This window comes from Schistocerca nitens, chromosome 2 (assembly GCF_023898315.1).
Source record: "Schistocerca nitens isolate TAMUIC-IGC-003100 chromosome 2, iqSchNite1.1, whole genome shotgun sequence".
Lineage (NCBI taxonomy): Eukaryota > Metazoa > Arthropoda > Insecta > Orthoptera > Acrididae > Schistocerca > Schistocerca nitens.
Window position 1 is genome coordinate 684,029,500 of NC_064615.1, and position 23,988 is coordinate 684,053,487.

Consider the following 23,988-nt stretch of genomic DNA (forward strand, 5'->3'; position numbering starts at 1 on the left):
AAAAGCCTCCAGCCTTTCTCTGTCTTTTTTTCCTCATAGCCCATGTTTCAGCGCCATATAGAAGAGCACTCCATACAAGACATTTTATGAATCTCTTTCTGAGTTCTCTGTCCAGACCGCTGCAGAATATTCTCCTTTTCTTATAAAACGCTTCTTTTGCCATTGCTATCCTTGTTTTAATTTCTGTGGTGCACTTCCAGTCGGTGTCTATCCTGCTTCCAAGATACTTAAAATTTTGCACCTGTTCTAGTATTTCTCCATTCAGCATAATTTTTATTTCCTTATTTCCTCCTAGTGCCAATACTTTTGTTTTATTTGTGTTAATTTTCATTCCATATTTTCTTCCGTTAGTTGCAATGGTGTCCACCAAATCCTGTAATTCTTTTTCCCCTGTGGCTAGAAGGACCATGTCATCAGCAAATCTCAAACACCCTACTCTTCTTCCTCCAATTTCTAGTCCTTTGTCATCAAATGGGCATTGGTCAATCATATTTTCCAAGTAGAGGTTGAAAAGAGTATGTGATAAACAGCATCCTTGTCTTAACTCCTTTTCCTAGTCTGATCCAGTTTGCACTTTCTCCTGTCACTTTAACTGAAACTTTTTGATTAAGATATATGAGTTTATAAGTCTTCTGGTTTTCCAGTCCACTCTCTTTTCACTCATTATAGTCGCCAGCTTGTCCCAAACCACATTGTCAAATGCCTTTTCTAGATAGATGAAGCACATATATAGGTCTCTTCCTATTTCAATAAACCTTTCCCCCAAGATTCGTAGGAGCCCTATTGCATCTCTGGTGCCCGTATTCCGTCTAAATCCAAACTGCTCCTCGCCAAGATTCTCCTCCATTACTTTTTCAAGTCTTTTATTAATTATTCTTAGCATCACTTTGGCTGCATGTGAAATGAGGCTGATTGTCCTGTGCTTGCTGCATTTCTTGGTTCCTTGTTTTTTCGGTAATGGAATCATTACTGTTGTCAGAAAGTCCTCAGGCCATTCACCACTATCATATATTTTATTACATAACCTCAGTATTTCTCTTATTCCATCGTGGTTCAAGCATTTTAGTATTTCTCCCGGTGTTGTATCTGTACCTACCGCTTTGCCATTTTTCATTGCAGCTATGGCAGACATTACTTCTTCCATTATGATGGTCGGTCCTTACTCGTCATCACTTACACTGTTGTGTGATTCAAGTTCCAGAGTTTCTGGTTTGCTATTTGTGTCATATAGCTCTTTTATATATTCTTCCCATCTCTGGAGAACATCGTCACGATCTTTGTACACTACATCTTCGTCTTTATTCAAAATTTCCATAGTAGCACTTCCTGCTCTGTTTTGTTCCCATGTCATAGTCTTTACTCTGTTGTATAGTAAGTCGTATCTTCCCTTCCTGTCCAGTTCTTCAATTTCATCACATTCCTCTTTTAGCCATTTTTTCCAAGCCTGCTCTGTTTCTCTTCGCGGTCCATTATTTAGCCTTCGGTATATCTTTCTTGCATCTTCAGTGTTCTTGTTTTTCAATTTTCTTCTCTCCCCCAATGTCACTGTGCTTATTAAATTTTGACTTAACCAGTTACAACATTTCCACCTGGTTAAGCTAATATGACCTTTCAGCTATAATGTAAATTATTAAACCTTGTAAATGGCGCTACGCCAAAGTTAAATTCAGTAAACAGATTTAAAGAAAACAGTAATTACATAACTTCAGTTAGTGAACAACTCTTGTAATTTAAAGCCCGTGTACACAAATACGAAATAACATTTATCACAGGCACACAGACTTTCCAAACTAGCATCTATCTATAGGAGCCGATTTACTGCATTACAAGACGCTCAGTTCAACCAGACTGTTAAAAAGACAGTACTGACAACTTGGAAGCAACTAGAAAATTTCCATAACTAACAGTCCCCACAGTACACAGAACTTGAACAGCTAAGTAATAACTACAACGGAATAACTTACAATAGGATTTATATTTCCAAATATACACAGGTAAAGCCCCACTGTCAAATGGCTGTTCCGTGAGTTTTTCTAAAACATCAGTCACCAATGTGGCCTTTACAGTACATTAAGCAGTGCAAAACATTTGGATAGAAACACCAGAAACATAAATTTGCTGCCACTAGTAACTCACATATGTAAATCCTTATACAGGTTGTCCAGAAAAGGACTCCCTGATTTCAAAATTAAATATCCCGAAAACAAAGTTCGATAGAGGAATGCAGTAAACGGTGTGTTTATTGTGAAAGCTGTAAGAAGTTTATACAGCAGTTTGAAATAATAGTTACAAAAGCTGCTAACAGATGGCGCTGTAATCGCCATACGTAATGCCTAGTATAAATAGTGATCCGAAGCCCAGAGCGATCAGTTCCACTATTGAAACATGAAAGGAGGTTAGCGTACCGAAGGAAGAGATTAAAACCATGTACTCCATTGAACAACGCATTTTTCTGGTGCTAGAGTACCACAGGTTAGAAGAGAGTCCTACGGCAACAAGTCGAAGTCTTAAAGCACGATTTAATGTTCCAAAACGACCCGATGCGAAAACCATTCGTACGCTCTTAGCAAAATTTTAACGAACAGGCAGCGTAACTGATGATCTATTGGGGCACGTTGGCCGCAAGCAAACCGCAGTTACGCCTGAAAATATCGCCACGGTTTCTGGAATTATTCAGCGAAATCCAATGTCATGTAGAGTTGCATCTGAGACTGGTTTGAATCGTTCCAGCACGCATAAAACACTGAGAAAGAGCCTACACATGTTTCCTTTCAAAATTCAAACGCACCAGGCCATACCCGTACGAGCTGTGCAACAAAGGGTTGCCTTTGCTAATCAGGTGCTCATAATGATTGATAGTGAAAGATTTGATGTTGGCTGTATCTAGTTTACAGATGAAGCACCCTTCCACCTGAATAGATACGTGAATAAGCAGAACTGGCGATTTTGGGGTTCCGAAAAGCCATATTGGTGTGAAGCGAAACCCCTGTATTCTCCTAAAGTTACAGTGTGGGCTGCAGTATGCAGCAGTGGCATTATTGGCCCTTTTTTCATTCGAGAAACGGCCACTGGTGCACTTTACGTTGCAATTTTGGTACAATTTGTCGCCACACAGCAAGCGTTAGAGGATCGACCAGGTACTGAATGGTTTATGCAAGATGGTGCCCGACCACATCAGACCGAACAAGTGTTTCGCTTTCTTGAGGAATACTTCGGGAATCGAGTCATTGTTTTGGAATATCCCAAATTTACTGGTGCAGGCATGGATTGGCCTCCATATTTGCCGGATTTGACTCCCTGTGACTTTTTTTTGTGGGGCACAGTGAAAGACATGGTCTACCCGAAGCATCCCGCCACACTGGACGAGCTTGAATCGGCGATCTCTGTGGCATGTGAATCCATTTCGGTTTAGACAGTACGAAAAATGATGGAGAATTTCATTCTTCGTTTGCGCCACCTCTGTAGTGCCAATGGTGAACATTTTGAAAACATTGTGATGTGATTGTTTGCAAAGATTGTTTTCATACGATTATTTCACTTATGTATGCTGATATGAGCTGTACAGCGTCCAGCGCCATCTGTTAGCAGCTTTTGTAACTATTATTTCGAACTGCTGTATAAACTTCTTGCAGCTTTCACAATAAATATACCGTTTACTGCATTCCTCTATCGATATTTGTTTTCGAGATGTTTAATTTTGAAATCAGGGAGCCCTTTTCTGGACACCCTGTAGAAGGCACTTACACACTAAACAGGGACGGAATTACGGTTATCTGTTGCACACAATCGATACTGATTTAAAACGTTACAAAACGGGACCAACTTGAGGTCACGATACTGTTCCAAACGTGATAAGAGAAACATTACTCGGTTTTTAGATGTAACTAGGGTGCGGGAACAGTATAATAAGCGCTATAACCTCTCCGATTTCTGGAGATCCCGGAAGAAGAAAGCCACCGCGTCATATTGTGTATTGAACTGGGAACCTAGAAACGACGGAGAGGCTTCATCCCCGCCGTAGCCCTCGGTAGTACACAACCACACAACAGGCTACAGCAGTCCACTCACCCCACCGCCGCCCCACAACAGACCCAGGTTATTGTACGGTTGGGCTCCCAGTGGACCCCCGGGAACGTCTCATACCAGACGAGTGTAGCCCCAAAGTTTGCGTGGTAGAGTAATTATGGTGTACACCTACGTGGAGACAGTGTTTGCGCAGCAGTCGCCGACACAGTGTAACTGAGGCGAAATAAGGGAAATCAGCGCGCATTCGCCGAGGCAGATGGAAAACCGCCTTAAAAACCATCCACAGACTGGCGAGCACACCAGACGTCGACATTAATCCGCCGGGCGGATTCGTGCCGGCGACCGGTCTGCCTTTCCGCTCGGGAAGCAGCGCGTTAGACCGTGCGGCTAGCCGGGCGGGCTACCGCGTCGTAGCTTAGCTTTGAAGACCAACTAGAAACAACTTCGGGGCACAGGCTACCAGGGTGAAGAAGAGTTGACAAGACTCCCACAATGTCATCATCTCATTTCGGCCTGCACAAGACTACGCTGCCCGCGTTTCTAGAACATCATGCAGCACCTTGATTAATACTTTAGGATGCTGAAAGAGCTCTTACAAACACACGTGCCTCTAGCAGTCGCAAAGCGGTCCATGCCATTACTCAAGTAACAGCGACATCGAACACACCACAGCCCACTGCTCCGGCCCCTGCCACACTCCGCGCCACTCGCAGCACCACGTGGGGAGCCACCACACAGCCCCAGCGCTGGAATCCAAGTCTATCAAACGGCAACGCGCACGCGCCCAAATAGCCTTCCATTCTCTGCACAGGAAACCCTCTGACGGGAAGTTTCGAGAGAACAATGGAACCACCCAAAACAAATAGAAGACGCAACAACACCAGCGCAAAAACGATTTATTACAAGTTATCCGTGGATGGTTCATGAAGGATACTCAGTATTGTAGAACACTCAGTATAATGTCGTTTATTGAAACTGAACTACACTTCTTGAACAATCACAATATACACTCACAAAAAAAAAAAAAACAAATAACTAGTAGACGACCATTCATCAAGAGCGTCGGTGAGGTCCGTCGGAGCTGGTCCTAGCTCGGCGAGGAACTGGCTGTACCGCTTTTTTTTTTCCTTTATTGTATTTCAATTCCCCATCGGGGCGGGCTGGCAGCAGCATAGGCGCTGCTCTTCAGCCGAAAGACATAGGCTGTACTGCTGCTGCGCTGGCCTTATAAAGCCGGAGGAGGCCGGCGGAGTACTCCAACTTTCCCTGCATCTGTGAGGCGACCTCTGCAGGTTCGCATTAGTCTCTAGCAAGTTCTGTTTGTTTCGAAGAATTGTTTTCCTCTTGGTTGCGCCTGCAAGTGCTTGTGTATGTTCTATGGTACACAGGGGTGTCTTGAGTGTAATCTTCCTGACAGGGGCCGTTTGTGACAACGTAACAGTTCAGTATGGAAGGCTCAACAGGGTGGAAAAAGACATCCTAATAATTAATCAGAGCGGGGTGGGGGGCATCGAATCGAGCTAAATTTTGTAACTAACGCTTGTCGGAGATGCGCCATTGAGGAGCAATGTCATAAAACGGCAGCCAATCAGTGACGAGTGTATGGGAGAGGAAGTATTTGGGTGACATTTTGTGGCTGTAGCTACTCAACGGTAGTTTTTCTTCCTGTGGTTATGTGGGAAGTTTTACACGATTCGACATGCCTTACCCTGCTCTGACGTTATTTTCGGGTCCTTTTACCCCACACTGTAAGAACGGGCAACATCGTGGTCGGCGTATCCAGGAATACATACGATCATCAAAGGCTGTACAAATCAGCTCGTTAATCGTAGTAACTGTAACTAATGCATATGATCAGGCCATGAAGACTCTAAACCTACTTGATAAGTTAGATAAACAAGACAAAGTCAGCAATATGTCATTTTAGTTATTCAAAAGGCGCATACACCCAGAATTTTCAAGAAATAATGTCCTTTCCTTCCTAATTTGAATCCCACAATTTCTTTTAATCACTCCTAAAGAGCCGTTTTATATACGAGGATACGTTCGGAATCTATCTGTTTCCATGGTAAAATGATAGATAACTGTTTTGTGTAATTAACTCCAAAAGCTTTCTTTGTAATCTCAATAAATTCGAACGCCAATCAGTGCTGTAGTTCCCGTCTGCGGCCATCTTAATGCGGTGAAGTGGATGAGCACTACATACAATTCAAATTCCGCACATTGAAAATTTATTTCTTCGTCACTCGTGGGGCAGGTGGAGTAGATTAGTTCTTCCTTACCCTTCTGTGCACAAACTATGAAAACTGTAACAAAGAATTTAGTATTTGAGGAGAATATTACCGAAGTAACTATAAAGAGAGTACTATGATTCATCGTATCTGGTCGGGTTATTTATTTATTGCATTAGTAATATCACTTAACATTAACTAAAACAATACTAAACCAGGTTATAAAAATCAAAACACCCACAATAATGTTCTTCGAGTCAGCAGGACCCGTAAAATCACTTGACGAAATGAACAACACAAAGGTACGACAGTCAGCTGGTTATTATCTCTGTGGGCAAAGATATTAAAGTATCATAGCTAAAGAGTGTCCTGCTCTACATCAGCAGCACACAGACGTCCCGAGACGACGCCAGTATTTGAATTCTATTACGTACTGTTTCATGACTGTAGGAAGTGGATAGGACTTTTTAGTACCGTCAGGCAGTAAACGCTTAATATCTTGCTTCATCTGACGATCGATAATCTTGTGCTCTTTTTCCATTCTCTCCACGTAATTTTCTACATCCTTCATTATATATCAAAATGTTAAGCTCTTAATAAGGTTCAGTTTCACAATTATTCACCCAGAACAGATATGAAAGATCTGTAAAAGATCCCCTTGCCCCTCTAATCATTCTCGAAAATCCTCGTTTACTCTTATTTACTTATAGGACTACTGGTGAACTGTACGTATCTGTTAGATGAATATTTATTTAATCACATTTTAGGCAAACATTAGTCATAGGTACATATCTAATGGGAGAGATGATAAAGGGATGCAAGGTCACCGTCAGAAATATTTGAAACAGCTCCAGAGCACTGTTAAAATCGGTTAAGAGGAAGGAACAAATCACAAAAACAATACATTTACTCCACTGCAAGCGCTTATACCCTGATCAGCCAGCACATAATGACCAGTTACCTAACAGTCGGTATGTCCACCTTCGGCACGGATAACAGTGGCGACGCTTCGTCACATGGAAGCAATGAGGTAGATCGCTGGAGGGAGTTGGCACCACATCTGCACACGCAAGTCACCTCACTATCGTAAATTCCTTGGAGGGGAGGGGTGATGACCTCCGACGCCACGTTCAGTCATATCTCAGATGTGATCGATAGGGTTCAGATCCCGCGATCACATTCCTGACCTTGTGACAAGGCGCACTAACTTGTTGAAAAGCGCCACTGCCGTCGGTAAACACGATCGTCGTGAAGGGGTGTACGTGGCCTGCAATCAGTGTACGGTATTAAATGGTTCAGATGGCTCTGAGCACTACGGGCCTTAACTTCTGAGGTCATCAGTCCCCTAGAACTAGGAACTACTTAAACCTAACTAACCTAAGAACATCACACACATCCACGCTTGAGGGATGTAGTGCCTAGAACCGCTCGGCCACTTCGGCCGGCAGTGTACGGTAGTCCTTGGCCATCATGGTGCCTTGCACGAGCCCCAGTGGGACAGCTGATGCGCACATGAACGTTCTCCAGAGCATAACGAAGCAGCCGCCAGCTTCTCTCCGTCCCGCAGTACATGTGTCAATGAGCTGTTCACAGGAACATGGCGGTTCTTGCCCTCTCATCGGATTGACGAAGAAGATATCGTGATTCATCAGACCACACAACGCTCTGTCACTGCACCAACGTCCAGTGCCGATGTTCATGTGCCCATTTCAATCGTTGTTGTCGATGTCGTGGTGTTAACTTGGCACATGTATGGGTCATTGGCTGCGCAGACCCATCGTTAGGAGTGTTCGGTGCACTGTGTGTTCAGACACACTTGTACTCTGCCCATCATTAGAGTTTAATGTCACAGTGTGCCTCCTGTCCTGTTTTACCAGTCTTCCCAGCCTACGACGATCAACATCCTACGACGTTCGACATTTGTAAAGAGGAGTGGTCGCCCAACCCCATGACGTCTGGATGTCCACTTGGTTTCGACACCTGTTGAAGACACTCACCACAGTGCTCCTCGAACACCCGACAAGTCGTGCAATTTCCGAAACGCTCGTGCCGAATCTCCAAGCCACGACAAACTGCCCTCAGTCAAAATCAGATTGATCGTGAGTCTTTCCCATACTAAACGCAGACAGCACGCTCACTGATACTACATGCAGTGTGAGTTTGTCTGACTAGCAGTCATTCCTCGCCAGGTGACGCTTCTATCGCCTGGACTGGTTTATATCGATAGTAGGTAGGTGGTCATAATGTTGCTGATCAGTGTAAACGAGTCTTAGAAAGTCTCTGCACTCAATGGAAGACTGTGCCGTGTTAATGGTAGTATAACAGGGTTAGCAATACTTTCAATTATCTCCTGAAAAAAAAATCAGCAGTAGCCTGTAAACAGTCGTTCGCTGCTGTGTTTTAGTGCAAAAGTTACTAGTGCTGGTGGAACAAACATGTGTATGTACAGACTGTGCTGTTTTACGATGTATGGACATGTGTGCTCGCACTACTTAGCAGCGTTACGAATGTATATAACAGCAAATGACAACGACTTATAAATGTGTCAGCTTGTATAAAGTTGACATGGATTAAAGCCAGAACATCTGCACTTGATAATGGCCTAAGGCCGAAATTGCAATAGTGGAAATAAAAAGTTTAACAGTCACTGGTGAACATGATGTCCTTCAAAAATGTGCAAATATGGTGCTGTATAGCGCCCCCTCGATTCTCCATTGCTCATATTGAATAAAAAATGTAAGCGACGGGTAACACAAAATCAACATTACGCATTTCTCATTTGTTTGACCTTTTCTGCCCACGCCCCATTCCTAATCCATTACATATGGAGACATTTCTATACGTCTTTCTCACATTTACAACACCATATGGTGGCCAAAATTGGACTTAATTTTTTCCAGCGTAAATCAGCTCCACATTAACACATTATAATATCTACTAATTTTCGCTGCCATACGTTAATTACAACCCACACTGGACCTCTGTGATAGCTCCGCTTTAATTAAAACACCCAGCTAGTATATGAAAAGCAGGTGTGGGGCTGAGAGTTATTCGAAAGTAAGGAAATCAATCCATCCACGAAAGAAGTGGGTTCAATGAGACTTACTGGACCGATTCTTAAATATTGGTCATCAGTCTAGGAGCCTTATAAGTTTGGATTAATAGAAAAGATGAAGTGGATCCAACAAAGTGTGAGTCGTTTTGTTACGGGACTGCTTACTCGACGCAAAAACGTTGTAATAGTTACCAAACTCCAATAGTAGACGCTACAACTGAAGCGTTCTGCGTAACGGAGAGCTCTGCTGTTGAAGTTTAGAGAGAGAGTACTTCAAGAAGACTCAGGCATCTAGATATCTCTCGTAAGTAGACGAGAAAATGAGTGAAGTTAGAGCTAACACAGAGGTTTCCCTCAGTCGTTCTCATGTGCGAATGGAACACAGAAGGGAGGGAATAACAGCGATGCCAAGGTGGCTTGCAGAGTGTAGTTGCAGATATAGATGCGGAGCAGTCGTAACGGATATTTCTCCAGGAAGGCTCTTCTTATGTTGGTACAGACTCACCCTACCGGACAGCCATCAGCGGGGCAGTGCTGACGCTGCAGGAGCGAGGCAACCTGACCGCCCTCAAGGAGCTCTGGTGGAAGGCGCCCGAGGGCAAAGAGTGTCCTGCCGAGGAGGAGGGGCCTTCCAGCAGCAATGCCGAGCTGGGCATCCTCGATGTGGGGGGCGTCTTCCTCGTGCTGGGCTGCGGCATGATCCTCGCCATAATCATCAACGTCCTGGAGTTCCTCTGGAATTGCCGGACTATCGCCGTTGAGGAACAGGTGCGTGGAGCTACAACAATATTTGTGTAACTAGGCAGCTTATTGCTAAAGGCCTAACAAATGTTACATGTGCTGCTACACCAATAACATTTTCTTTTATTCTGGAGGTGGGCTACAATACAATCACCACTCACGTGCATCAAATGTGTGAAAGTAAACACAACAGATGGATTTAAAATATATGTGAGTATAATTATTTCACATGAGTGTACACTATGCCTCCGTAGCCGTTATCACGAAAACGCACAGACGTATTTCGAACCCTGCTTCGTCAGTGAGATATTGAAAGGTATGTGCTAAGGTCTGATCAGGGTAGACCCAGAAAATAAAGTCGATTGTTGCCAACCGCAAGATGAAGTGAGTATAATATCTTTGCGTGGGAGGATCTCTGATGGTTAAGAGAGCCGGGCGCATACAGTAAAAAACTCAGTAGTCTCGGCTAAGTGCCCGGAGGAAGCAGACGTGTGGTGACAGCTTTAAGATGGGAATCGAGCTACGCATTTTTCAGGTTGTACACTGAGCAAACTTTAGCACGTTTATGGGAGAAGCTATAAAACTATTTCAAAAATGGTTTTTGTTAGATAATGTTCAGAGTAAGGATTTGTGTGTCCAAGTTTTGACGCAGTAGGTATTTTGTAAAATTTTTTGTAAGAGTGATTCGTGCCGCAAAAATTTTGGAAATGGTAGTTTTAGTATATGACTTAAATTTTTATCAACATTGTGTTTAAATCTAACAGCCCGAATCATAATCCACATCCTTTGCTTGTACGGGATATGAAAATGAGTAGTAAAGTAAAGTTACCCACCAAATGAAACAACGTAAAGAAAATGAGGCCTCTATGCAATATATATGTGCAGTTCATGGTTCGAAATAGATTTTGGTATAACTTAAGTTATGAGAGCTAAGCTATTTCAAATAACTACTTTTATGCCATTGGACAACTGGCATTATTCAAGTCAAGATATAATTTCATTAAGTAAACATCAGAGCCAAAAGTTAATTTTTCAGTACCATCTTAATGCCACTGCACAAACGGCATTATTCTCTTAAACTTGATTGCTGAGTCAAATACATGTTTCATTGCTGGCAAAATGGAGGAATGCACGAAGCAAGTTCGCAGACGCAGTCAGAGCAGGTTTGTTGAATAATTATTTTGGAACAGTTTTATCTTTGATACTTCGACTAATTGAAAAGGAAACAATTTTGGTTAGATACTTTCACTTTTAAGGATTATTTGGACATTATGCTTTCAATATGAAGAGGCCGTGAAGTAATCACTTCAGTGAACATCGTTGCTCTCTTTCCAACGAACTGTCTACAAGACGTTGCATGGTGTTGAGTTCTTCATTACATTGGGCACAGATAGACTGATACAGCTGCAACGTTCACGACAACTTGTGCATCGGCCTTAGAACAAATAAAGTGCAATAAAGACGTCAAATACGACAGACAAACAGAGCATGTTGTCTCTTTTGAATGATATGAACACGCTGACCAGAACTGCGTCTATGCCTTCGTGTTTGAACAGGTGGTGTTGGTTTATACAGGGTGACTTTTTCCACCGAATTCAAACTCTGATAGATGAGAGGATACGGAACAAAAAAGATGTCATGAACTTACGTACGGAAATGCATGGTTTCCATGCTAGAGACCATTTATTCAATCATACTTTGTTACAGAGTCTGGGTCTTATAAGTGCACTACCATGCAGCCACAGTTACAGTATGCATTTCCTCCAAGAGGATCATACTGTTCCTCATACGTCATGCTGTAGCGCCGTTCCTACCTTAGTAATTGGTAATGTTGTGTCCGATTCATTTCTCTTGCTGACTCACCTTGTAGTGGATGTGATGCAGCGCTGTACGCAATGATTCCGTATTTGAATCGAGAGCTTATCGACGTGGTGTTAACTTACGGAAAAGCAAATGGCAACGGGCGGCAGGCAGCAATGTTACAGCAGGAGACCTATCTCCTCCGACAAAACCCACAGCATTCGATGTTTGCAACAGTGTTTCGCCGTTTGTCTGAGACAGGGTCGTTTCAGGATGCAGGAAATCGTGAAGGACGTACACGAAATGTTCAGACACCAGACTTGGAGGAAAATGTGATCAACACTGTGGAAGGCGACCGCTGTGTCAGTACCAGGCAGTTGACTCTCCAGTACAGGATAAGCCAGACGATCGTGTGGAACATTCTCCATGACAATTGTTACTACCCTTATCACTTACAGCATGTGCAGTGCTTACTAGCGATAGATTTTCCACATCGGGTGCAGTTTTGTCACTGGATTCTTCACAAGGCAACCATGATTCTGGGATTTGTGTCATCCTTTCTATTCACAGAATAGGCCACCTTTATGCGGAGTGGTATCTTCAACTTTCATAACGGTCATCTGTGGGACAGTGTGCAGAACCCCCATGGTATGGTGACAGCGAATCATCAGCATTGGTGCAACCGGTATATGTTGGCCGGGATTATTGGCGACCGTATTTTGGGACCAGTCTTCGTTCCACGTCGCCTAACAGGCTGAAACTATCAGCATTTCTTACGGGTGGCTTTGCCTCCACAGCTGGAAGAAGTTCCATTGGTGATTCGGAGGGTTATGTTGCAGCTATATGGTGGTGCTCCAGCCCACTTCGCCGTTAACGTCCGGATGCATCACAATCGTGTCTTCTGTGGTGGATGGATCGGACGAGGTGGTCCAGTTGCATGGCCTGCTCGTTCACCGGACCTCAATCCGTACGATTTCTGGTTAGGGTGCCATCTCAAAAGTATCATGTATGTAGACCCCATTCCAGATGTGGAGACACTGTGGCAGAGAATTCCTGCTGCCTTTGACACTGTTTGGATGAAGAACGGCCGACGTGAACGTGTGAGACAGAACATGCTACGGCGCGAACACGCACATGTTGAGGCACATGGAAACTATTTTCAACACATACTGTAAATGTGGCTGCTTGGTACAGTGCGTGTTAGATCGCAGTTTCTGTGACAATCTATGACTGAAAAATGGTCTCTAGCATGGAACTTATGCATTTCCGCAAATAAGTTCATTGCACATTTTTTGTTCCGCATCCTCTCATCGATCAATCGGTAGAGTTTATACGCGGCGGAAAAGATCACCCTGTTTTATTTCATATAACTTCAGTTCTATCTTGACTGCAGCCATTCTTCTAGAAGTTTTAATCTGATGGTTTCAGAGTCGTAGTTTTGATGTTTAACTGCTTATCCAACACCTTGCTTTTGAAGACGACATCGGCGAGGATCACTAGGATGAGTTTAGCTGACAGCTCCCTTAATGCGGTGAAGTGTATGTGGACAACATGTGTACACGTTCGTCTTGAACAAGTGTTGTTGGCTTTGTGCACTTCTATTCCTGCAAGTATAGCTGCAAACGTAAATATTCGTGCTGCCATTACTTATCAACTTCAGACATCAGATTTCTGATTCTTGAAGCGGATAATGTTACAAAGACGCCAAAAAACTTTTTCTTCCTTGTTAGCTGGTAGAAAAAGAATTTTTTTTTAAAACAGGCTGCTCGGGGTAGAACGACCGTTAGCTGACACCTTTTCAACGCCGTTTATTAATGTGGGCAGCTGATACGTTTGCGCTGGAATAGATGAAATCCTGTCGCAAGTGATCGCTGAAACACAATTTAGCTCTGAAATTTCGACGAGCGAAGAAATATTTCTGTAGGCGTTGGACAAACAAATCGTATTTTGCCCATAAAATGTGACTATGTTACAACTATCTCTGATAGTTCGCTTGTCCACAGCTCTGCTAGAGAAGCTAGCCTCTACAAATCCTAAAATTTGAGGTAAATGTGAATATGAATTGCTAAATCATACTCCATAATTTTACCCTAAAAGATTTTCAGTAACCTTCGGCTCGACAAATGTAGACCCTCTATTCCTGGCTGAGATACTCTCCACTTACAGCCAACCAGTAAATTTCATGCATCATAATATGATACTGGAGTCTCTGAATGTACTGTAGTAGTCAGACTTGTTTCATTTAATGGGTAGAGTCAGCTGAAAAAATACCTATAATTAACGGATGCGAGCTACTGAGACTCCAATGCTCTTCTTCATTGTTAACTGTTCATTTTGTTGAATGGTTATATTCTTGAAATTAACTTTGAATTAGGTGCCTGTAATACTGCACTGATTCATTAATTTCCTTTCCTTCTTAAGAGTCGTTTCTTGTGTTTCGTATTACTATAAATCCGTATACACTGTCTGGCAGTAAAAGTGAAGCACTCAGGACAGGAGAAAGAAAAGAAATGAAACTCGATGGGTTGAAAGGGCATGTGATTTATTTCTGTGATTACGAAATCGCGTCAAATCTGCTAAGAAATTGGCAGTATCAGCCCACTCATCAGTATGACGTTGCGTCTTCTCAGGCCTGATTGCATACACTGATTCGGTTGGCAAGGGTGCCAACAAGTCGTGGTATCGTCAGATGGGGCAAGCTGGGCCACAACTGCTGTAACTTGTCCTTGATATCCTGGATACTGGTAATAGGACGGATCTGACGTCCGAGCTGGTTCCCATATTTGTTCCATTAGGGATAGATCCGGGAATCTTGCTGACGGCAGGAGTACTTCTGCATCATGCAGACAGCTCATAGAGATACGTACCACGTATGCATGAGCAGTATCCTGTTGGAAAATGGCACCATAATACTGTCACACGAGAGGTAACACATGGGAACGCAGACATATCGTTGTACTGTCAGACTTCTCTCAGTCACTATTAGCCGTGACCCGAAGTCATACCCAATTGCTCCATTCACCATGATGCCAGGAGTAACACCGCTGTGTCTCTCCAAAACATAGGAAGAGTGGAACCCCTCCACAGGGCGCCACCATACTCGCCAACGGTAGTCAACCACGTTAGTGCAGAACAGAGATTGATCGCTAAACGCAGTGCCACACCATTCATCAGCAGTTGCACAATATCGTGATCCTCCCTTGTGTTTCGTATTACTATAAATCCGTATACACTGTCTGGCAGTAAAAGTGAAGCACTCACGACAGGAGAAAGAAAAGAAATGAAACTCGATGGGTTGAAAGGGCATGTGATTTATTTCTGTGATTACGAAATCGAGTCAAATCTGCTAAGAAATTGGCAGTATCAGCCCACTCATCAGTATGACGTTGCGTCTTCTCAGGCCTGATTGCATACACAACCGGAAACTTGACGAGGAGTATGCCTCCCGTCAAGTTCCCATGTAGTTCCACTGTCACATCCGAATGACCCACGAGTCTGGATATTACGAGGTGCATTCAAGTTCTAAGGCCTCCGATCTTTTTTCTAATTAACTACTCACCCGAAATAGATGAAACTGGCGTTACTTCTCGACGTAATCGCCCTGCAGACGCACACATTTTTCACAACACTGACGCCATGATTCCATGGCAGCGGCGAAGGCTTCTTTAGGAGTATGTTTTGACCACTGGAAAATCTCTGAGGCAATAGCAGCACGGCTGGTGAATGTGCGGCCATGGAGAGTGTCTTTCATTGTTGGAAAAAGCCAAAAGTCACTAGGAGCCAGGTCAGGTGAGTAGGGAGCATGAGGAATCACTTCAAAGTTGTTATCACGAAGAAACTGTTGCGTAACGTTAGCTCGATGTGCGCGTGCGTTGTCTTGGTGAAACAGCACACGCGCAGCCCTTCCCGGACGTTTTTGTTGCAGTGCAGGAAGGAATTTGTTCTTCAAAACATTTTCGTAGGATGCACCTGTTACCGCAGTGCCCTTTGGAACGCAATGGGTAAGGATTACGCCCTAGCTGTCCCAGAACATGGACACCATCATTTTTTCAGCACTGGCGGTTACCCGAAACTTTTTTGGTGGCGGTGAATCTGTGTGCTTCCATTGAGCTGACTGGCGCCTTGTTTCTGAATTGAAAAATTGCATCCATGTCTCATCCATTGTCACAACCAACGAAAAGAAAGTCCCATTCGTGCTGTCGTTGCGCGTCAACATTGCTTGGCAACATGCCGCATGGGAAGCCTTGTGGTCGTCCATGAGCATTCGTGGCACCCACCTGGATGACACTTTTCGCATTTTCAGGTCGTCATGCAGGATTGTGTGCACAGAACCCACAGAAATGCCAACTCTGGAGGCGATCTGTTCAACAGTCATTCGGTGATCCCCCAAAACAATTCTCTCCACTTTCTCGTTCATGTCGTCAGACCGGCTTGTGCGAGCCCGAGGTTGTTTCGGTTTGTTGTCACACGATGTTCTGCCTTCATTAAACTGTCGCACCCACGAACGCACTTTCGACACATCCATAACTCCATCACCACATGTCTCCTTCAACTGTCGATGAATTTCAATTGGTTTCACACCACGCAAATTCAGAAAACGAATGATTGCGCGCTGTTCAAGTAAGGAAAACATCGCCATTTTAAGTATTTAAAACAGTTCTCATTCTCGCCGCTGGCGGTAAAATTCCATCTGCCGTACGGTGCTGCCATCTCTGGGACGTATTGACAATAAACGCGGCCTCATTTTAAAACAATGCGCATGTTTCTGTCTCTTTCCAGTCTGGAGAAAAAAAATCGGAGGCCTTAGAACTTGAATGCAGCTCATACATGATTCCACCAGCCAGCCAAATCGAGGTACACAATGAGGCCACTTCCAAACTCTGTCAGGTGCAGGCACGCGACATCTCCGTGTCCTTCACAGTGATTACTCAACATCTTATGCTGTGCAAGCCCATTATATACTCTACCAGGCCTGGTAACAATACTAAAAACGAGAAATACAACTCAAAATTTCCACGATTGGGGACATTTTACTGAAGCTCGAAACTTAGAGCGGAATTCAATGCGAGACACATATGATAGTTTTCGCAACGAAACTCCGTCTTGAAATCTGCCAGAAAATCCAAAGAGCTTCTCGTCGTATGTTAAGTGCACCAGAGGCTATAACACCCCCCTGCTTCCCGGAATTTGCGAAATTACTAGTTGACAATGACGTGAATTATGAATTTTGACCCGCGTCGGGATAAAGCATCAGAATCCGAAGTAAATAATGATTATTCTGCGGGAAACAGGAGACGTTATAACTTGATCGTTATTGAATGAGTAATTTCATTCAATAACTATCGGTAAATGAAATAAAATAATGGAAATAATTTGGAAATAAATTTTGCCAGTGGAAATTTTGCCGAAAGAAAAAGTTGTAAAAGCAATTAAAAAAATCGGTCGCCAGCTCAACTGATAAGCGACAGTACTGTTAAGTACGTGAATAATTGTGTCAAAAATAAAGTTTACCTGCTTGTAGCGCAGGAACTTTTACGTAAGTGCTGTGTCAGGCTCAGTAGTCACATAAACCAATGTCATAACAACCTATCTACACTTAAACATTAATCGCTAACTTTCAATAAGTATTTTGATGATAATTTTGTTCATAATTTGTCAGCTAAGTGCAATGCTGACAACACAGATAATTATATATCTAGATTTTGAGTAATGGACTGTCATTGCGTCTTTAAAATTAGGTACTTTGTACAGTTTAATCTACTGATAATGAAATATATTGCCAATAATTGATTAACTATGTTTTGAATGATAATAATTCATTAATTGGGGGATTGTCAGGTGGAATAAGCTTTATAGTTTCATGAAATATCCTTGAACTAACTTCAGCTGAATATGCATTGAAATAAATTTTAATAATCAAATTTATTACTTCAGTCACTACGGTTGGTGTAAGCTTATTAAGTGCAACAAGTAACTACGATAACCAGTATGAAATTTACCCTTCACCATCTATGCAAATAATTTGATAATTAACATATTTTCTCTTGATAATGGCGTGACACACTCGGTTCAATAAGGTAAGGATCGGAAGGAACCTACTTGGTGTTATTGTCGGGTGGAATGTAACTGCAACACTTCGATTATAAAGTGCTTGTTATTAATTGTTCAACTTCAGAGAAAAGCACAGTCACTGGCAAGCCTTCTACAATTTTATCTCATGAAAATTACGTAGATCTTGCTTCCCTCGTTGTCGGTGGATCGACGGAATTCCACGGCAGCGACACAATGTGGCAGCGGGCTTTTACTTTTGCGACTTGGGCCCACAGTGCGCTTCACATTTAAGTCCTCGTTTCTTCAGCACTATGCCCATTAATCCATAATAACTTGCCCGGCCATGCTTCCAGATATGCCGACCATTATTTTCCCGTCGTACTTAGATCCACACACTAGCCGTTATATCTAACACAGCTAAGAATAGCAGCACTCGACTGTACGTCTTACTCCGAGCACGGCGTCACTGCTACTACTACCCGCTGGCGCGCTCCCGCGCCCAGCGGCACGACAAAACAATCTCTCTGCTTCAAAGTTAACTAAATATGCCCTGACTTGCCAGTGTTAAATATTACATAATTTAAATATAGTATTTACAATACATATTTACACTAGACAATACATCGTATACAAACAGTTTCATGTGTTAAGTAGCCGGCCGTGGTGGCCGAGCGGTTGTAGGCGCTACAGTCTGGAACCGCGCGACCGCTACAGTCGCAGGTTCGAATCTTGCCCCTGGCATGGATGTGTGTGACGTCCTTAGGTTAGTTAGGTTTAAGTAGTTCTAAGTTCTAGGGGACTGATGACCCATAGTGCTCAGAGCCATTTTTGTGTTAAGTAAGCGAAAATATTCATAGCAAGGACTGCGTTGTAGCCTCACAAGGCAAGACACAATCAATACCTTCACTGTGTGACACCAGAAGGAATATTACCGATGACGTCGTCATTAAAGCGGCGTTATTAAACACAGTTTTCCGAAATTCCTTCACCAAAATGACAAAGTAAATATTCCAGAACTCGAATCAAGAAGAACTGCCAACATGAATAGCTTAGAAGTAGATACCCTCCGTGCTGCGAAGTATCTTAACAAAGGCAAGTCTTTGGTTTCAAATGGTATATCAATACTGTATGCCGATACAAGAGCCCCATACTGAGGTATCATATACAACCGCTCGCTCGACGTAAGATCCGTACCTAAGACCGGGAATTCGCACAGGTCACATTAATACTCAAGGAAGGAAATAGGAGTAATCCGATTAATTATTGACCCATATCCCTAACGTTTGTTTGCAGTAGGTTTTTGAAACAAACACTGTATTCGAACATTATGAATTGCCTCGAAGAAAACGGTCTATTGGCTCGTAGTCAACAGAGATTCAGGAATTGTCGTTCTTGTGAAATACAACTGGCTCTTTGGTCATACAAGATAATGAGTGCTGTCGACAGAGGAGTTCGATTTGATTCCATATTTCTAGATTACCAGATGCTTTTGACATCTTTCCCTACGACAGACTTCTAATCTGATTGCATGCTATGACGTATTGCTTTAGTTCTGCGACTGGATACGTGATTTCCTGCCAGAAAGGTCACATTACATACTCGATGGTAAATCATCGATCAAACAAAAGTGATATCTGGCGTTCCCCAAGGAACCGTTACACGCGCTTTGCTGTTCCTAATCTTCTTAGATTGTTTGCAGATGATGCTGTCATTTACCTTCTAGTAAAGTCATCATAAGATCAAAACGAATTGAAAAAAGACTTAGACACGATATCTGTACGATGCGAAAAGTGACAGTTGTCTCTGAATAAGGAAAAATGTGAGATCATTCACATGAGTACGAAAAGCCATCCGCTAAATTTCGGCTGCACGATAAATCGCACAAATCTAAAGGCTGTTATTTCAACTAAATGCCTAGGAATTACAATTACAAACAATTAAAATTGGAAGTATCACATAGGTAATATTGTAGGGAAGGCAAACCAATGACTGCGTTTTATTGGCAGAACACTGAGAAAATGCAACAGGCCTACTAAAGAGACTGCATACACAACGCTTTTCCGTCGTCTGCTAGAGCACTGTTATGCAGTGTCGGATACGCATCAGATAGAATTGACAGTGGACATTGAAAAAGTCCAAAGAAGGGCAGCTCCTTTTCTGTTATCGCTAAACAGGGGACAGAGTGTCACGGATAAGCGAGTTGGGGTGGCAGTCGTTAAGACAAAGGCGTGTTTCGTTGCGGAAGATCTTTACACGAAATTTCAATCTCCAACTTCACCCTTTGAATGTAAAAATATTTTATTGTCGCCAACCTATGTAGGGAGAATACTCATCGTTATAAAATAAGAGGAATTAGAGCTCGTACAGAAAGACTTAAGTGTTCATTGCCGGCTGGTGTGGCCAAGCGGTTCTAGGAGCTTCAGTCTGAAACCGCGCGACCGCTACGGTCGCAGGTTCGAATCCTGCTTCGGGCATGGATGTGTGTGATGTCCTTAGGTTAGTTAGGTTTAAGTAGTTCTAAGTTCTAGGGGACTGATGACCTCAGATGTTAACTCCCATTGTGCTCAGAACCATTTGAACCATTTTAAGTGATCCTTTTTCCCTAACTCTTTTAGAGAGTGAATTGGCACGGAAATAGTCTGAAGGTGGTTCGCAGAAACTTCTGCCACGCACTTAAGTGTGAATTCCAGACCAGTCGCATCGATGTAGAACACTAATGCACTGTGCTGCCCGTTCTAACCCTCACAGAGGATTGCAACTCTAAACATTTGCATACCTGCCGATGGTGTGTACGTGTGTGAAGTTACACTGTCATCCGACCATGTCTTGTGGGTGCTTCACTTCTTTTTCAGGCAGTACAGATTTGAAATAGCAACTACAACTATGTTTAATTCTTAACAGGAATTGTGAATGTATCCAAATACTTGTATCAATTTGATAAAGTGTGATTAGATTTGTGCACTGAACCATCGTACAGATCAAGATATGTTGACAAATACTGAAAATTAAAGGCTGCTACGTACTTCCATACTATGTATTCCTGGATATCAATTGGTGGAAGATACTATATAAGAAATTTTTTTCAGTTCGGCTGTTATTTTACAATTCAGTATAAAATCACAAAGTAATTAAATGTCTTTTTAAATAAGTGATAACAAAATGGTTTTTCTCCTCAAGCTACAGAGGTTGTTGGGGTCTTCAATCTGGAGACTTGTTTGATGCAGCTCTCCATGCTACTCTGTCCTGTGAAATCCTCTTCATCTGCGAGTAGCTACTGCAATCTACAACCTTCTGAATCTGCTTACTGTATCCACCTCTTGGTCTCCGTCTACGATATTTACCCTCCGCCCCCCTTCCCCCCAGAGACATACGTGCCTCCAGACCAAATTCGTGATCCCTTGAGTCTCAGAATGTTCCCTACCGACAGATCGTTTCTTCTAGTCAAATTGTGCACAAATTTCTTTTCTACCCAATGCTGTTCCTTGCCTTCTCATTAGTTACTTGATCTACCCTTCTAATCTTCAGCATTCTTATGTAGCACCAGATTACAAAAGCTTCTAATCTCTTCTTGTCTAAACTGTTTATTGTCCATGTTTCACTACCGTACATGTCCACTTTCCGGACAAATGTCTTCTGAAAGTACTTCCTAACGCTTAAATTTATAATCGATGTTAACAAATTTCTCTTTTTCAGAAACGCTTTTCTTGCCATTACCAGCCTACATTTTATATCTTCTCTGCTTCGTCATCATCAGTTATTTTGCTGCCCAAATAGCAAAACTCATCTATTAATTTAACTGCCTAATTTCCTAATCTAATGTCCTTAAGACCACCTGATCTAATTCGACTACATTCCATGACACTTGTTTTGCTTTCGGTGATGTTCGTCTTGTATCATCCTTTCAAGACACTGTCCATTCCATTCAACTGCTCTTCCAAATACTTTGCTATCTCTGACAGAATTACAATGTCATCGGCGAACCTCAAAGTTTTTGATTCTTCTCCTTGAACTTAAATTCCTTCTCCAAATTTTTCTTTAATTTCCTTTACTGCTTCTCAATGTACACATTGAATAACATAGGGGATAGGCTACAACCCTGTCTCACTCCATTCTCGACCACTGCTTCCCTTCGTGCCCTTCGAGCCTTATAACTGCCATCTGGTTTCTGTAAAAGTTGTAATTAGCCTTTCGCTCCCTGCATGTTACTTCTGTTACCTTTACAATTGCAACGAGAGTATTCCAGTCAACAATGTCAAAAGCTTTCTCTAAGCCTACAAGTGCTATATATGTACACTGCTGGCCACCGTAAATGCAACACCAAGAAAGACAAGAGGTAGCAGAACGAAATTTATTTTGTAGATAACATGTTGACCAAGTATCAAATGATTACGTTTACAGACGTCTGTGACATGTGGTTCCTGCCAGAATCAGTAGCCAGAGTAGCCGCCATTGTTGGAGATAACCGCTGCCACACGTCTCGGCATTGAGTCAAAGAGACGTTGGATGTGTTCCTGGGGTACAGCAGCCCAAGCAGCTTCCACACGTTGCCAAAGATCATCTGGTGTGGCAGCTGGGGATGTAATCGGGGTCACTCGTTGAGCAACCATGGACCACATGTTTTCTATCGGCGAAAGATCCGAAGAGCGAGCCGGCCAGGGAAGCACTTCAATCTGGTTATTCACGAAGAACCTTTGGACAATGCGTGCCACGTGTGGTCGCGCATTATCCTGTTGAAATATGGCTGTGGCCGAGCCCTGAAGGTAAGGAAGGACATCTGGCTCCAGCACCTCGGATATGTAGCGCCGGCTATTTAAAGTACCGGCAATGCGTACTAGAGGCGTGCGAGAGTAATATCCAATACCGCTCCATACCATAATACCCGGTGCAAGACCAGTGTGGCGGTGCATAATGCATCTGTCCATCATCCTCTCTCCACGGTGTCTCTATACTCGAATCCGACCATCGTGGTGCTGCAGACAGAAGCGTGCCTCGTCAGTAAAGACAACGTCATTCCATTCTGCCGTCCACATCCGTCTGTCATCACACCATTGGCGACGGAGACGTCTGTGGTTCTGCGTCAATGGTAGACGAAGCAATGGACGTCTTGCGGACAGACCACTCTGCAGTAAACGGCGTCGAATGGTACGCGCAGACACTGGATGATGCGTTACAGACGCAATGTGCTGTGCTATGGTTCGGGATGTCACTGAGCGATCCGTCACTGCCATGCGCACAATTTGCCTGTCAGCACGTGCAGTGGTGCACCGAGGTGACTGCGATCGACCACGTCGGTCCGTCGTACCCTCCTGCATCCAACGGTCACATATCCGCATTACAGTTGTTTGCTTTCGTCCAACACGACTAGCGATTTCTCTGTATGATAATCCACAATCTCGGTAAGCCACTATCCTTCCTCTGTCGAACTCGGATACTTGATCAAACGATGTTCGCTGTTGTTCACTTGATTCGGATGCTTCCTTCAGGGTGTTGCATTTACGGTGGCCAGCAGTGTAGGTTTGTCTTTCCTTATCCTACGAAGTAAGATTAGTCGTGTGGTCAGTATTACCTCAAGTGTTCCTACAATTCCATGGAATCCAAACTGATCTTCCCTGATGTCGGCTTCTACCAGTAATTCCATTCTTCTGTAAGGCATTCATGTTAGTATTTTGAAACCACGACTTACTAAACTCATGGTTCGGTATTTTCATACCTGTCAGCAACTGCTTTCTTTGGAAGTGTTATCATTACATTCTTCTTTAAGTCTTAGAGTATAGCGTCTGTCTCATACTGTACGTCTTGCACTCTAGATGGAAGAAGTTTTGTCATAGCTGGCTCTCCCAAGGTTGCCAGTAGTTCTGACTGAATGTCGTGTATTCCTGGAGCCTTGTCTTTCAGTGCTCTGTCAAATGCTTCTCACAGCATTGTATCTCACATCTCATCTTCATCTATGTCATTGATAGTAGAAAAGTAATATCACAGCTTTGACATTCTGATGAAAATACATAACTAAACCAACAACAAAAAATATTACTTGCAACTTTTGTACAAACAGAAACGCTCACGCTTCACATCGGTGTAATGTAT

At 43.1% G+C, this 23,988-nt stretch overlaps 1 protein-coding gene across 1 annotated transcript in view; it reads left to right on the forward strand.

Moving 5' to 3' along the window:
* The window catches only part of LOC126235248 (glutamate receptor ionotropic, kainate 2-like), a 309,725-nt gene that overhangs the window by 277,712 nt on the left and 8,025 nt on the right, over positions 1 to 23,988 (forward strand). The window contains exon 16 of the mRNA XM_049943979.1: positions 9,812 to 10,080. Within this exon, the coding sequence (XP_049799936.1) occupies positions 9,812 to 10,080 (269 nt within the window). The remainder of the gene's footprint in view (positions 1 to 9,811; positions 10,081 to 23,988) is intronic.